The sequence below is a fragment of the Patella vulgata genome, chromosome 2 (assembly GCF_932274485.2).
Source record: "Patella vulgata chromosome 2, xgPatVulg1.2, whole genome shotgun sequence".
NCBI classification, from domain to species: domain Eukaryota; kingdom Metazoa; phylum Mollusca; class Gastropoda; family Patellidae; genus Patella; species Patella vulgata.
In genome coordinates this window covers 3049528-3065541 of record NC_065880.2, presented here as the reverse complement: position 1 = coordinate 3065541, position 16014 = coordinate 3049528, and the positions used below count along the sequence as shown (strand labels likewise).

General features: G+C 37.7%; 1 protein-coding gene across 1 annotated transcript; it reads left to right on the top strand.

Annotated features, from left to right (window-relative positions):
* Positions 1 to 351: 351 nt before the first annotated feature.
* Positions 352 to 15806, top strand: LOC126811644 (28S ribosomal protein S35, mitochondrial). The gene is made up of 9 exons (XM_050537441.2): positions 352 to 564; positions 3489 to 3571; positions 4884 to 5003; positions 5536 to 5656; positions 6627 to 6766; positions 9714 to 9823; positions 11351 to 11420; positions 12640 to 12750; positions 13645 to 15806. The coding sequence occupies exons 1-9, from the start codon at positions 375 to 377 to the stop codon at positions 13795 to 13797; spliced, it is 1098 nt and encodes a 365-aa protein (XP_050393398.1). The 5' UTR covers positions 352 to 374; the 3' UTR covers positions 13798 to 15806.
* The last annotated feature ends 208 nt before the right edge of the window (positions 15807 to 16014 follow it).

Below are 16014 nucleotides of genomic sequence, written 5' to 3'. Positions count from 1 at the left end.
TTTACCCATTGCATTACATGTTAGCAATTTCTGTAAGACATGTTAATCAAGACAATCTTTTAAGGATATCAAGAGCCCTCTGACGGAATACAGGGGAGGTAATCAAATAAATTAATTTGCAAGGTCAAACACTCGACGAGTCCAGAAATATAGTATTTCTAAGATTGTTGACCAATTTCAAACGTCCCGCCTCCCCCTCAACCCTTTTTTACTTGCATATTATTTTATCTCCAAAATATTTATATTTAGAACTAAAGTAGTCAATATACAATGTTAAATCATTTTAAAATAAGTTTTGAATGAATCATGAAGCAAATCGAATACCCATAAAAATAGTAGATAATTTCTATAAATAGAAAACCGAGGTATTGCGAATGAACAAAACTTGTGAGACAAATTGGGGAAAAATGTCGAACACGAAAGTATTGGTTCCCCTGTCTCTGACTAATTCATTACATCACAAGCTTATAATAACAGTTCGCCTTTTGTCCACAGCGGGAAATAGGAAGGATGACCGAATACGTCAAACTAGATTGGAGACTAGATTGGAGAGCACAAAACAAGGTGACTATTGTAATTTCGGCTTTTATTCTTTAGTTTTAGCCATTTTAGGCTTGTCTTGTTGTGTAGCATAAACTTTTAATTAGAGATAATAGACTGACATGCTTTATAGTTTACAAGTCAACATACATGTAGCAAAGACTTTTGTGTTGACATTCTGAAAACGTGAATAAATACAAAAGATACTATATCTGGGCGCAGTACGCCATGGTTAGGGTAAGGGTAATTAGTGGTGAAATCTTGTAAGCGGTAAGGGTTAGTCAGTTAGTGTTAGAATCTTGTGAAATCGTGTGGAAGTCAAAAGTAGCCGGGTCAACGTGCTGGGCCTATATCTGCATCACTGGAAATTATGATTTTTGTTCGCTTTAAATGTAAAATGTAATGTTGAAAAACCGAATCTGTGCCAGAATGATCGGAGGGAAGGGGCCTAACAATATCTGTGACAGGTTCCTTATTTCCAGGGCATGCTAGTTCACTCATCCACAATCAAATTCCTTCTGAGTTAACTCATCCAGTCAAGATGAAATAAAATGAAATGGGGTTTAGCGTTTGACTGTTCTGCTCCGACTGGGCTAATGAAGACAGGCATACACAGTGTGTTATGAGGGAAATTTTGCCCGGGCAGTGACGCTATCGCCTACTCTTATATTGAATTCAAACTGCCAAGGAATCTTTTACGTGAACACCACAGGACAAGAGGAGACCACATTGGAAAATCCTGATGAAATTTCTTGGCCAATGCAGGGATCGTACACGTGAACGCCAGCGTCTTACCTACTTAGCCACTGTGGCTTCCTTCATCATAGTTTGACTCACCCACAAGGTATTGCTTACATGTATGTCTGTGACTAATAATTGACTTGTACACAAATTGAATCAAATCGGTTTTACTCATCAGTTGTTTTTGTTTTAAAATCAAATAGCAATCAAGCGTGTTTAAGAATGTTTTAATACATCAGGGAGGCCACGGTTGCATAGTAAGTAAGACGTTGCCTCGCTAGACTGAAGATTCCGTGTTTGAGGTGTTGGCCGTGACTTTTCGGCTTGGTTCCAGGTTGTCAGTGGTGCAAAATGAAATGAAATGGGGTTTAACGTCCTAACCTGTTCTGCTCCTAACCTAGGCTAATGAAGACAGGCATACGCCATACACTATGAGGGAAATTTTGCTCGGGCAGCGGCGCTACGGCCTACTCTTATGTCGAATTCCAACTGCCAAGGCATCTTTTACGTGTACGCTAATGTGTACACGGGACCTCGGTTTTCGTCCCATCCAAACGACTAGACAGCTGTCTTTGTCAGGCCCTCCATCCTGCAACACTGACAAGGGGAAACCACTCTGGAAAATCTGGATGAACCATCTCGGCCAATGCAGGGATTGAACACCCGACCTCCAGGCTAGCGAGCCAGCGTCTTACCCACTTAGCCACGTGATTCCCGTCAGTGGTGCAGGATGAATAGTTGTTTGGATGGGTTAAAAAACAAGGTTCTGCTTACCCATTGGTGCGCGCATAAAAGAAACCTTCACATTTGTAATTCGATATATATGTGTAAGAGTAGTCAGTAAGAATAAGAAAATCAGCTGTCTAGTTGTTTGGATGGGATGAAAAACCAAGTTCCTGTGTCACATTGGAATGCACATAAAAGATCCCTTGGCAGTTGGAATTCGATATAAGAGTAGGCCATAGTCCTGCTGTCCATGCAAAATTTCCCTCATAGCACACTGTATGGCGTATACCCGTCTTCATTAGCCTGGTCGGAGTAGGACGTTAAACCCCATGTTATTTCATTTCAGTCTGTAAGCAAATTAAGTGATGTTGTCAATGTGTCAGTAAAAACAATTAAAACTGACTTGTACAGTGACATTATCAGTAATTTAATAATAGTAGTAGTACCGTCCGACATGTATCAAATCCAGTACATGGATAATGTCTAGGTCTCAATAAAAATAGTAATTTTTACCTAATGTTTAAATGGCATTTAATGATTGGGAAACACATTAAAGATACATTATGTAAGATTTAGATAAAGAGCTGTACTTTTTCGCTATAATAGTTCAAAAATAGATAATGAGAAATAAATATATTGAAAATTTCATTCAAATTCTTTTATTCTAAGCGGCGTTATCACTATTTGAAGTTTTGATAAGATGTGTGCATTGATTGTTTATTATCGTAACCACAGTACTGGTATATTCAAGACGGTCTAATCTAGTTAAAATCTTGAGTATCTGATGGCATTCAGAATTGCTTATGGTCTTGTCATGTTAATAAATGTCTAATTAATAATTTATATAACATTTAAGGCCTAAAGAAAGACTTAATAATATATCTTTTACAGGACACAATTTTTATGGGAAACAATACCGTTATCAAGGTGTCAATGACAGTCCTTCATGTTTATAAAATTGTGCGGGAGCCATAAAAAGCTCCTGATTCCTTGAATATATGCAGTTTAAAAGTAAACAAAAACTGAAAGTAGTTTATTAATCTCAATATTTAGGAGAGCGATTTAGCTAATTTGCTGGGCCCTTATTCACGAAAACTTAAACTAAGATACAATCAAAATTTTAAGAAATACTGCAATTCGATTGGCTGACCAATATGCAAATTGGATATATGCAAATTGATTTTACTGGTCAGCCAATCGAATTGCAGTATTTCTTAAAATTTTGATTGTATCTTAGTTTAAGTTTTCGTGAATAAGGGCCCAGGAGTCTTTAATGACTCCTTTGAAGGAAAGCCGACGTGCTTAGAGAGGAGCAGGAGCAAATGCTCCCCTTAAACGTGAAGGACTGCAATGAAAACAAAACTTTTTCGAGTTCATTCAACCTATTATTTGAAACTTTTCAACCTATTAATTGAAACTTTTCAACCTATTATTTGAAACTTTTTTGAGTTGATTCAACATATTATTTGAAACCTTTTCAGATGAAGAAAAAGATTTCCGTGTGTTCCAGATAAAAGGTTTGAATCAGAGAAGCAAGAGGGATCAAAGAAAAAATGATGCTCCGGTAAGTATAATCACAGGTGTTAATGCTCACACAGTTTCTACCAATTATGATTAAATTTTTCGACAATTACCTTTTTCCCTGTGGCGATAATTTTTCAATCAGATTTAAAACGGGCCTCTCAACAATTGGTGCAGGCAGGCTTATTACATAGCAAGCAGCATACATGTAGCTCAGAGAAGTTTCAATTCCACATATCTTTGTAAATACTGGATTGAATATTCCTGTAGATTTATATTTCACAATATTTAAAAAAAGAATTTAAAACTGTCCCTGGGATACCAGTTTCCATTTCATTTCGACACTTATTCTAGCAATTACACTCGGATCAACATTGATAGATGCAAACGGTCACTGACCTGTTTCATTCATCCATCATTTCGGGCTTGGGTTTATGATAAATAAATATTTATAAACCTGTTTTTTATCGCTATGTCTTTTCTCTTTTCATTCCTTCATCAATGGTATTTTTTTTATAATAAAGTCAGTTAAACATTTTACTGCCCAAATCAATCTTTTAAAAACAACTTCCAGTAAAAAATTTCACTGTATCAAGTAACCTTTAGCAACAACCTCGGGCCACATATATTTTACTGTCACGTATTTGACAACAACGTCCAGTAAAACATTTTACTGTCCAAATTAATCTTTTAAGAACAACTTCCAGTTAAAAATTTCATAGTGTCAAGTAACATTTAGCAACAACTTCAGGCCACATATATTTACAGTCAAGTAAACTTCTTAACTCAACTCTCAAGCATTGTATTGTGTCAAGTAATCATTATCAACAACTTTCCGTCAAACATGTTACTACTACAAGTAATATCTAACATCAACTTGGCGTCAAAGATGTTACTGCGCCAAGTAATATCGCTAACTATAACTTAGCGCCATATATATTACTGCACCAAGTAATGTCGTTAACTACAACCCCCCCCCCCCTTTTCCTATCTCTCCTACATACACACCCCATTTAGTTTTGGTCCATGATAATACCCCGTCTTCAACTCCACACAGACTTTTTAAGTCCTACTCTAACCCCGGTACAGCCTATTTTCTACACCCCAGTAAGATACCAAACCCCGGTACAGGCTATTTTCTACATCCCAGTAAGATACCAAACCCCAGTACAGGCTATTTTCTACACCCCAGTAAGATACCAAACCCCGATACAGGCTGGTTTTAAGACATAGACCCCCCCCCCCAGTGAGATAAATTAGTCTGAAGAGTTCTATTAGGACGAAACTAGTCACTGCTAAAAGGGATAACTGGTCAAATCGCCCATCTTTATCTAGCCTACATTATTTCCTTACAGAGAATGCAACCACGATATATAAATATGAAGCCAGATGACGATTGGACGAATGTCTGGCCGACTGCTTCCACCTTCAAATGGTCTGCAATACCGTTTCCCGTACGCCAGGGATACACTGATGTAAGTGAAATGAAATATGGTTTAACGTTCTACTGTTCTGCTCCGCCTGGGCTAATAAAGACGGGCATACGCTATACAGTGTGAAAGAGTATGATGAAAATGGCCTACTATTAAATAAATTTCCAACTGCCAATACATTCACACCAATGTACACAGGACTTACTATCCAAATTGCCAGGCCCTCTGTCCTGCATTAATGAGAGAGTGAGAGAGAGAAATGGGGTTTAACATCCACTCAACACAAACTAGGTCATTTTGGGACTAACATACCATTTAATTTTATTTGAATAATTCGCTTGCACGTAGGGCTCTTTGCAGTGGAAGGAAACCGGAGGACGCAGAGAAAATCCACAAGATTGGACAGGAGACCCTACTCCTTGTCATGTACCACCATGCCATTTGACTCAATGACAGACCTTATGATACAAAGTGCACACGCTAACCATTCAGCCATCCATCCCCCCATTACTGAAATGTCTTTAGACGAAGAACAAATTTTAATTTCATCTGCTTAAACTATTTTATTTTGTAGAATCTATCTGAAAATGAGAATGTTACACCTGGTCGCTATGCCAACACAGAATTACTCAAGATTCCCAACTTTCTACATTTATCACCTGGTCATATTAAGAAACATTGTCAGGTGTTAAAAGGTAATTAATTTATTTATTCATTGAATGCTGTCCGTCTTTCGTAAAGTATGCAAGTAATGGGATTCAGGAACTGTATTGTACCACATATATATTTTGCCAATCTGATTAAAATACAGATCTATATTTCATTTTTGTTTTTGTATACTTTCGATGGCCTCTACTACATGAAGATCTGACTGGATGTACTGGAAGGTTGCGTCAGGGGTCATACGAGCGACTTTTGACCCTATTTCGTCAGACATTTGATTAACCAATTCAATCAGCGTTGATGCTTCTAGTGGGTTACCCACAGTTTCCTGCACCTCACACCAAAAACTTGCCGTAACAGACCGGTTTATTGGGTAATCCCTCACATCATCCAGAACACATAAATGATAACAACTCTTCCAGATCCTCGTGTAGCAAAGACAAGTAAAACCAAATTTTGAATTAACAAACGAAACGAAATAAAATCTGTATTTTAATCAGATTAATATTTTGCATTTGTTTTAATGAATGAGTAAAATTATTTGTATGTTTTAATGAATGAGTAAAATTATTTGTTTGTTTTAATGAATGAGTAAAATTATTTGTATGTTTTAATGAATGAGTAAAATTATTTGTATGTTTTAATGAATGAGTAAAATTATTTGTATGTTTTAATGAATGAGTAAAATTATTTGTATGTTTTAATGAATGAGTAAAATTATTTGTATGTTTTAATGAATGAGTAAAATTATTTGTTTGTTTTAATGAATGAGTAAAATTATTTGTATGTTTTAATGAATGAGTAAAATTATTTGTATGTTTTAATGAATGAGTAAAATTATTTGTTTGTTTTAATGAATGAGTAAAATTATTTGTTTGTTTTAATGAATGAGTAAAATTATTTGTTTGTTTTAATGAATGAGTAAAATTATTTGTTTGTTTTAATGAATGAGTAAAATTATTTGTATGTTTTAATGAATGAGTAAAATTATTTTTTTAATAGATTTTTGTACGCCATGGCCAGCTGGTTTGGAGACAGATGAATTATGTGATCAACATTTTCCTTTAACTATCAAAACACGAGATTATTGTTTTTCTAGCCCGTCTGTTGCTGATTCACGATCACGTTTAGTTACTGTCAAGGTCAGTTTGTAAATATTTAAACATACATTATGCGAGAGCTAAATCTGCCTACTGCAGGTCTTTATTCTGGCTTTTGGGGATCACGTGGCTAAGTGTGTAAGACGCTAGCTCGCTAGCCTGGAGGTCGGGTGTTCGATCCCTGCATTGGCCGAGAAAGTTCATCCAGATTTTCCGGCGTGGTTCCCCCTTGTCAGTGATGCAGGACGGAGGGCCTGACAAGGATAGCTGTCTAGTCCTTCGGATGAGACGAAAAACCGAGGTCCCGTGTATACATTGGAATGCACGTAAAAGATCCCTTGGCAGCAGGGCTGCCGACAACCAGTATCGCAGCGCAATTTGCGATACATATTTTGTCCGTTGCTAATCAAAAATTAAAATCTAACGTTTTTGATTCGCAGTAATTGCGAATCATTAATATGCCTGTCATTTTGGATATTGACACAAAGATTTATCCACATTTCTCAACACTTTCAACGTGTATAAAATATCAAATAAATTTTTATAAACAAAACGGAATTCTCCGTGTGACATTTTCTTCTCGAACTACCCAGACTTAATTCATTATACTATATAATACAGGGACATAACTCTATGAATCGGGACTATTAAACCGGAAATAGGGAATCAACTAGTACCACTCACGTTGCGAGACATGTCAATTTCGAGTAATTATATCAGTATTCAATTTGAAAAAAAATAAATTCAGTGTATCCCCCACGTATTGTAAATAAAATATAAAAAATAAATATGTGTAAACGTATTGTAAAATGAGAAATCAAAGTAAGAATTCCTGTAAACTGTTATTGTTTATATCGCGTACGTCTAGTTAATCGAGATTATTCGTAAAATACTGCGATTGAACAAAAATAATAACACACGATAAAAAGCAGACGAAATTGTTTTCTAACGAAGAAATAAGAAGCCACTGCCAAGAATTGGCTTCAGACATAAGGCCTAACCAAAAGTCTACATTCATTCAGAAATGTTCACAGGTACCTGTAGAAGTGCTAAAATTCTAAAAATCTTAAGAATGAAATCTAATCATTTGTTATCAATTAAAATAAAAATAATCTTGTTATTTAGGTGTTTTATGTTGAAACTGAAAAACTGCTAATCAATTTTTAAATTATTTAATCAAATTTGGCAAAATTGGACTTTTTGATTAGCAGTGCTGCTAATCATCTGTGAAAAATTACCGACAGCCCTGCTTGGCAGTTGGAATTCGATATAAGAGTAGGCCGTAGTGCCGCTGTCCGGGCAAAATTTCCCTCATAGCACACTGTATGGCGTATGCCCGTCTTCATTAGCCCAGGTTAGGAGCAGAACAGTAGGACGTTAAACTCCATTTCATTTCATTTATTCTGGCTTTAAAATATTGTAGGTTTTTATTTTGGCTTTAAATGTTATATATATTAATTAAACATTTATTCACATGACTTCAAATCTATACATAGATTATTAATTAAACATTTATTTACATGACACGCCTATAATCAACTCTCAGACCATCAGATTGTCGCAGCAGACCATCAGATTATCCGTTTTAAAGGCTCAAACCTATGGAATTCTTTACCATCTTACTTAATACTGACCACTAACTTAAATTCTTTCAAGAAACAACTTTTTAAATATTTTAATGTCAAAGAATAATACTGATACCCTCTACATGTATGTCCATATATAAAAATAATGTATTTTTCCTTGTTTCACATTTTTATGCCTTTTGCTATTGTTAATTATATGGGTTTTTTGGGGGGGGGGGGGAGGGAGGGGTATGTTATTATATCTGTCTCCTTTGGTGCTGTCATCTTTTGTATCATAATTTCATCCTGATTATTTTATACACCTATTCATCCTTCTCCTTTATTTGTTATGCTATCATCTTTTGTATTATATTTTTTCATGAAGAGCAGGATGGTAGAAAGGCTTCCACAGCCTAATCCTTTACCCTTCTTAAATAAAGTTATTATTATTAATTTCAATGGATTAATACACAATATTCATTTGATAATTTGATTATAAAATAGATACGGGATAATCAAGACTTTGTTTATAATCGTAACAATGGTACTTGATAATCGTGACTATGTTGTGAACACTCCAAACCCCCAATAAGTCACTCAATTACTGTCAAGGTCAGTTAGTAAATGTTTGATTATGCCTGCATCATAACGTATTCCTTGCAAAACATGAGCCTTAAAGAAAAACCTGGCATCTTTAAGCCAACTGTCACCGACATAGTCTGCTAAAAGTTCCAACTCTAAGGGGCTAACCTTAGGCCCTGTTGGCTTTGGGGGGACCACGTGGCCAAGTGGGTAAGACACTGGCTCGCTAGCCTGGAGGTCGGGTGTTCGATCCCTGCATTGGCCGAGAAAGTTCATCCAGATTTTCCGCCGTGGTTTCCCCTTGTCAGTGACAAGGACAGCTGTCTAGTCGTTTGGATGGAACGAAAAACCGAGGTCCCGTGTACACATTGGCGTGCACGTAAAATTTCCCTCATAGCACACTGTATGGCGTATGCCCGTCTTCATTAGCCCAGGTTAGGAGCAGAACAGTAGGACGTTAAACCTCATTTCATTTCATTTCATTTCTGTTGGCTTTGACGTGGCCTACTGGTAAGATGAGTGATGAAGATGTTAAAAAACATGGCTACCGATATAAACATCAAATTCAACTCCATATCTTACCCCACGTCAAAAACGACAACTTGGCTGATGTGGAATGTCAAGCATAACGTCATCGCAGCCATGTTGTAATTGTAACATTATTCCTAAAATTGAGGTCCGTCAATCGTGCACATTTGTCCAAGGAACAGGGCTGTCAGATTGCATGTCAATTGTACTTGAAGAGCCTCGCCCTGAGAAGAACAATTAGATAAGTGTTACTGGCCCAGGTTCTTTGGTTTAGAAAAACAACTGGCTCATACATAAAATATTTTCTCTTTTAGTTAAAATTAGCTGATTTAAGACTGGATGAACATGGTGAAGACAAGATTAAAAGACTGTTAGGGGATAAATATGATCCAGAGACAGGGGAGATAACCTTGAACACAGACAGGTGTGTATGGAATCAGACCACCAAAGATTTTCATATTACATTAATGTTAATTCTTATGTCTTTGCTCTGCATTACCTGTTTCTTAGATGGAGAAACACCTGACAATGTCTTGCTCTAAAACTTGTATGATGTTGACCGTGGAAATTTTGAGATACAGAAATCGATATACCTTGAACTCTCCACCACACATTTCACTCACATAACTCTGTTATCCTACAGCCTCTATATCATGAATATCCACCAAAACCTGTCAGAAAATGTCAGTTTTAAACCTCGTCTTCGATTCTAGACTAGAAAGTTAAAAAAAAGTCACTATGGGGGTGGAGCTATACATTCGTGGGAAGTGAGATAAGGGGAAGTAATTAGTCTAAAAGTTTGTATGTAGCAGTTTGTCATCAGTGCCAGATTTATACGAAGATAGGCCCTAGGCTATTCCAAAAATTAGGCCCTCACAATTCCCAAACCTAACAATTTAGGGTGACGAACGTGTGATTTAAACACAGTTGAGCCAAGGATGATGACCGCTGTTGAGAGAGAGAAATGGGGTTTAACGTCCACTCGACACAAACTAGGTCATTTCGGGACTAACACATGGTTCAATTTTATTTCCATAATTTGCTTGCGCGTAGGGGTCTTTAGCAGTGGGAGGAAACTGGAGGACCCGGAGAAAACCCACAAGGTTGGACAGGCGACCCTACTCCTTGTCACATACAACCGGGGATTCAAAACCACGCCAGTTGACTCAATGACAGACTTTATGATACAGCGCGCATGTTAAGACCACAGTCCATGTAAGAAAGGCAAATGACAGTGTTAAAAATATTATAAATGTTGGCATGTGGCCGTGGGTTTCTGTCTGCCATGTCTATTGGTATATCCTGTATATCAAGTACAATGTCCAATCAACATTGATCAGGTCATTTTGGGGATAAACTATTTGTGTATTGTATTGTAGATATCCTCTGATTGTATTGATTGTGTATTTTATATTGTAGATGTCCTCTGATTGTATTGATTGTGTATTGTATTGTAGATGTCCTCTGATTGTATTGATTGTGTATTTTATATTGTAGATGTCCTCTGATTGTATTGATTGTGTATTGTATTGTAGATGTCCTCTGATTGTATTGATTGTGTATTTTATATTGTAGATGTCCTCTGATTGTATTGATTGTGTATTGTATTGTATTGTAGATATCCTCTGATTGTGTATTGTATTGTAGATATCCTCTGATTGTATTGATTGTGTATTGTATTGTAGATGTCCTCTGATTGTATTGATTGTGTATTGTATTGTAGATGTCCTCTGATTGTATTGATTGTGTATTGTATTGTATTGTAGATATCCTCTGATTGTGTATTGTATTGTAGATGTCCTCTGATTGTATTGATTGTGTATTGTATTGTAGATGTCCTCTGATTGTATTGATTGTGTATTTTATATTGTAGATGTCCTCTGATTGTATTGATTGTGTATTGTATTGTAGATGTCCTCTGATTGTATTGATTGTGTATTTTATATTGTAGATGTCCGTTAAAGAAACAGAATTATGATTATGCGATGTATCTGTTAACTGCTTTATATTACGAGGCGAAGGTAAATATAGTTATAATATCTAAACAGATCTTGAGCCCTGCATTGGCCGATCAAGTTCATCCAGATTTTCCGGCGTAGTTCTCCCTTGTCAGTGATGCAGGACAAAGTGCCTGACAAGGACAGCTGTCTAGTCATTCGGATGGGACAGAAAACCGAGGTCCCATGTACACATTGGCGTGCACATAAAAGATCCCTTGACAGTTGGAATTCGATATAAAATTTCTCTCATAGCACACTGTAAGGCGTATGCCCGTCTTCATTAGCCCAGTTCGGAGCAGAACAGTAGGACGTTAAACCCCATTTCATTTCATTTAGTAGGGTCAAGATACTAAATATATAGAGAGAGAGAGAGAGAGGGAGAGAAATGGGGTTTAACGTCCACTCGACACAAACAAGGTCATTTCGGGACTAACATGGTTTAATTTTATTTCAATATTTCGCTTGCGCGTAGGGGTCTTTAGCAGTGGGAGGAAACCGGAGGACCCGGGAAATTTCACGAAATTGGACAGGCGACCCTACTCCTTGTCACGTACAACCAGGGATTCAAAAGCACGCCAGTTGACTCAATGACAGGCCTTATGATACAACGCGCACGTGCTAACCATGCTAATTTCCTAGTCAGCTCTGTAGGCCGCACATCTGTTAGGTGAAGGCCAGTGTCAGCTCAAGGGTTAAAACTTGGAAATGTCCAGTGTCCTGACTACTTGATTACCACAGCCCAGTGCCCTGACCATTTGACTACCACAGCCCAGTGCCCTGACCATTTGATTACCACAGCCCAGTGCCCTGACCATTTGACTACCACAGCCCAGTGCCCTGACCATTTGATTACCACAGCCCAGTGCCCTGACCATTTGACTACCACATCCCAGTGCCCGGAAATCAGCACTAAGACCGAATAGCATTTACACTATGAAAATGTAACCATGCCGTACAGAGAAGGGTGTCAAGACCGCCTCACTTCAGTTTTCTAGATTGGCATTGTTCTCAGTATGGCACCGTTATGATTCGATCCGTTTTCACTGCAAAAAAATTAACTGTGCCGTTCTGGGAAGCTTAAAATGTATGATGTGAAGAGGGTTATTGTGTTTGTTATCTGCCCCTGTCATTGTGATAGTTATCTTCCCCTGCCATTGCAATAGTTATCTGCCCCTGTCATTGTTGCTACAGTTATCTGCCCCTGTAAATAAAACCAAGATGATTGTTTGTTTTTGTATAGAAAGTGGAACCATGGGAGCTAGAGAAAGACGAAGCAGACATAAATAAATTCACCTGGGAACAGAGTCAGTCGAAAAGAAATATTTTAAAACTTTTAGAACAGAATGAAAAGGTGGGTTATAAATGTCTTCCGGACCCAAACTTGAAATAGTTTAATGTAACAGGATGCATCACTAAAGGGATGTCGTGCTTTCCCCCTTGTCAGTGATGCAGGATGGAAGACCTGACAAGGACAGCTGTCTAGTCGTTCGGATGGGACGAAAAACCGAGGTCCTGTGTACACATTGGCGTGCACGTAAAAGATACCTTGGCAGTTGGAATTCGATATAAGAGTAGGCTGTAATGCCGCTGCCCGGGCAAAATTCCCCTCATAGCACGTCTTCATTAGCCCAGTTTAGGAGCAGAACAGTAGGACGTTAAACCCCATTTCATTTCATTTCATTTCTAAAGGAATGTAAATCGCTGATTTGAGGTCAGAATGAAGAATCTGAATCTGGTGTGTTATGTCGGCTAGGTCTAAAAATTAAGGCCAGCTGCATATTTGGTCAATGGTTACATAGCACTCGCCCTAACCGTAACCCACAATCTCGTGAACAATACAAGTGTCCCAGCCCTGTTTACATCTAGCCACCTTGACAAAACTTTTAGACATTTATTAACATGACAAGACCATAATTAACTCTCGATGCCATCGGATAATCAAGATTTTAACTAGATTTTAACAGTTCGGCTATTTAATGATTTAATTTTAAAATGGGGATGCAAGGCTAAGCCTGAAATATACCTGTACTGTGGTTACCATAAACAATCAATGCACACATCTTTCAAATCTACAAACAATGATAACGTGGCTCAGAATAAAGTAATTTGACTGAAATTTTCAATATATTCCTTATTCATTATCTATTTTTGAACTATTATAACAAGAACGACCTGCTCTTTATCTAAATCTTGTATCTTTGAAGAATATAGTCCTATTTATTTTTCTGCCATGTTTGTTTTTCAGAGATCAGAGGAGGAGATATTAAATAAAGAGGAGATAAAGTTGTACGCTAGTTCTGTAACGGAATTACACAATGAAGGGGAGAATTATACAACTATTAATAAATATAAACAATCTGTTTTACAATTACTCAACGTTAAATCAAGGCTGACATAGAATAAACTTATTATTTATATATAAAAAATGATTTAGATTTCAATTTGAGGAAGAAAGTGAGGGGCACACGACAGTTTGTCATGGAAATCATGCAACTTGATGCAAGTGGCAGGAAATCAGAGGACTCACAGAAAGCATTGGAGTCTGGGGGGATTGGATGGCCGAATGGTTAGCGCGTGCGCGATGTTTCATAAGGTCTATCATTGAGTCACCTGGCGTGGATTTGATTCCCCGGTTGTACGTGACAAGGAGTAGGTTCGCCTGTCCAACCTCTGGGTTCTCTGGTTTCCTCCCACTGCTGAAGACCCCCACGCTCAAGCGAATTATTGAAATAAAATTGAAATGACCTAGTTTGTGTTGAGTGGACGTTAAACCCCATGGGAGCCTACTCCTCACGTCCAATGACTCAATGATCTATAGAACATGCGATAAACCAGTAGACAAACCAACGCATGACACACATAATTTTATTTCTATGATTTGTTTGTGTGTACGAGTCTTTAGCAGTGCGGGGGCACTTACTTGGTCTCATGGGGCAGGGGCAGGGACTTACTTGGTCTCATGGGGCAGGGGCAGGGACGAAGCAGAGGTAGCTATATTCTCCCTATGTTACTAGATACAATTAGTTACTCCATCTTCTAACAAAAAAGGGACACAATGGCAGAGGGGTTTTAATGTCCTATTGTTTCTGTTCCGACTGGGCTAATGAAGACGTGCATCCGTCATACAGTGTGCTATGAGGGAAATATTGCCCAGACAGCGGCACTACGGCCACCTCTTATATCGTGTGTTAACGTAACCTAGATTTTTTCGCTCCACTCCGCTGAGTAAAGTGTTTCAAGTCATTAAGATGTAACGAAAATAGAATCACACCCATGGCGAGATGATTTCAATGGTATTTACTAACTGAACTGGAAAAAAAAACAGTACACAATTCTATGGAAGTCCCTGTGGCCACTATATTGACGGACAGTATAGATTTCTGAACCAGTGCCTTGTTCACTGAGTCACCGCGGCTCCCTCTTAACAGAAAGTTATTTGAAAATACTTTGGACATGTTTTTGTTGGTTTTTGTGCAAATTCTTGCAATTTCCTGTAATCAGTTGTCCCTATTGGATCCATTGAAAAGAATTCTGAGAATGTGAGAGTGGCCGATTGTTTTGGTTTGTTGTGAAAGCCTGCCAACCGTTGTTGTAAAATAAAAGGCTCGTATTAAGCTCTTCACCAAATCATATCACCAAACAACAATGTTGCTATATACCCCAACGACAATACCTTTAAACGACAATGTTATTATATACCCTCCAACCTGGGTTTTCTCCGGGTCCTCCGGTTTCCTCCCACTGCGAAAGACCCCTACGCACAAGCGAATTATTGAAATAAAATTGAACCATATTGTTAGTCCCGAAATGACCTAGTTTGTGTTGAGTGGATGTTAAACCCCATTTCTCTCTCTATTAGATACCCCAACGACAATATTCTGTGTGTGTGTGTGGGGGGGTGTCTTAAAGATAAATACAACAGTTTAATAATTAGACCACGCCAGTGGTATACGAGATACCACGCTGCTAACACTTGTAACTTCTGGTTAGCGGGCAAGGGTATTACTCACGGAGCTGCCGTGGCTCATGGATTTATAGAAATAAAGTACAATGAACCAAGTAAACGTAAAATTAATTAAGTGAGTGTATTCTGCTTTGAACAGTTTATCTTTATTCAGTTATATTTGGTTATATATTCAGACAACATTGTCGTGTTATATAGGCCTACCAGTTTGTATATAATAAAAGGACAGGCCTTGGAATGAACATTTTTCTTTAGAGGGTCCATATTCCAATCAGATTAAAACATAGATCTTATTTCGTTTCCTTTTTTATAGTTCAAAATCGTTTTTACTACACTAGGATCTGGAAGAGTTGTTATATAATCCGTGTTCTGGATGATGTGAGGGATTAGTCAATGAAACGATCTGTTGCAGCGAGTTCTTGGCGTGCGATGCACGAAATTGTGGGTATCCTATTAGAAACATCAACGCTGATTGGTTAATCAAATGCCTGACGTCATAGGGTCAAAAGCCGCTCTTATGACGAAAACGAAACGAAATATAGATGTGTATTTGAATGAGATTGGTAAGACAACCAGATTAAAACATAGACCGTCAATATACAACCAACGATTCAGAGGGTTTATATACATTGCTGAACCCACGGCTCTGAG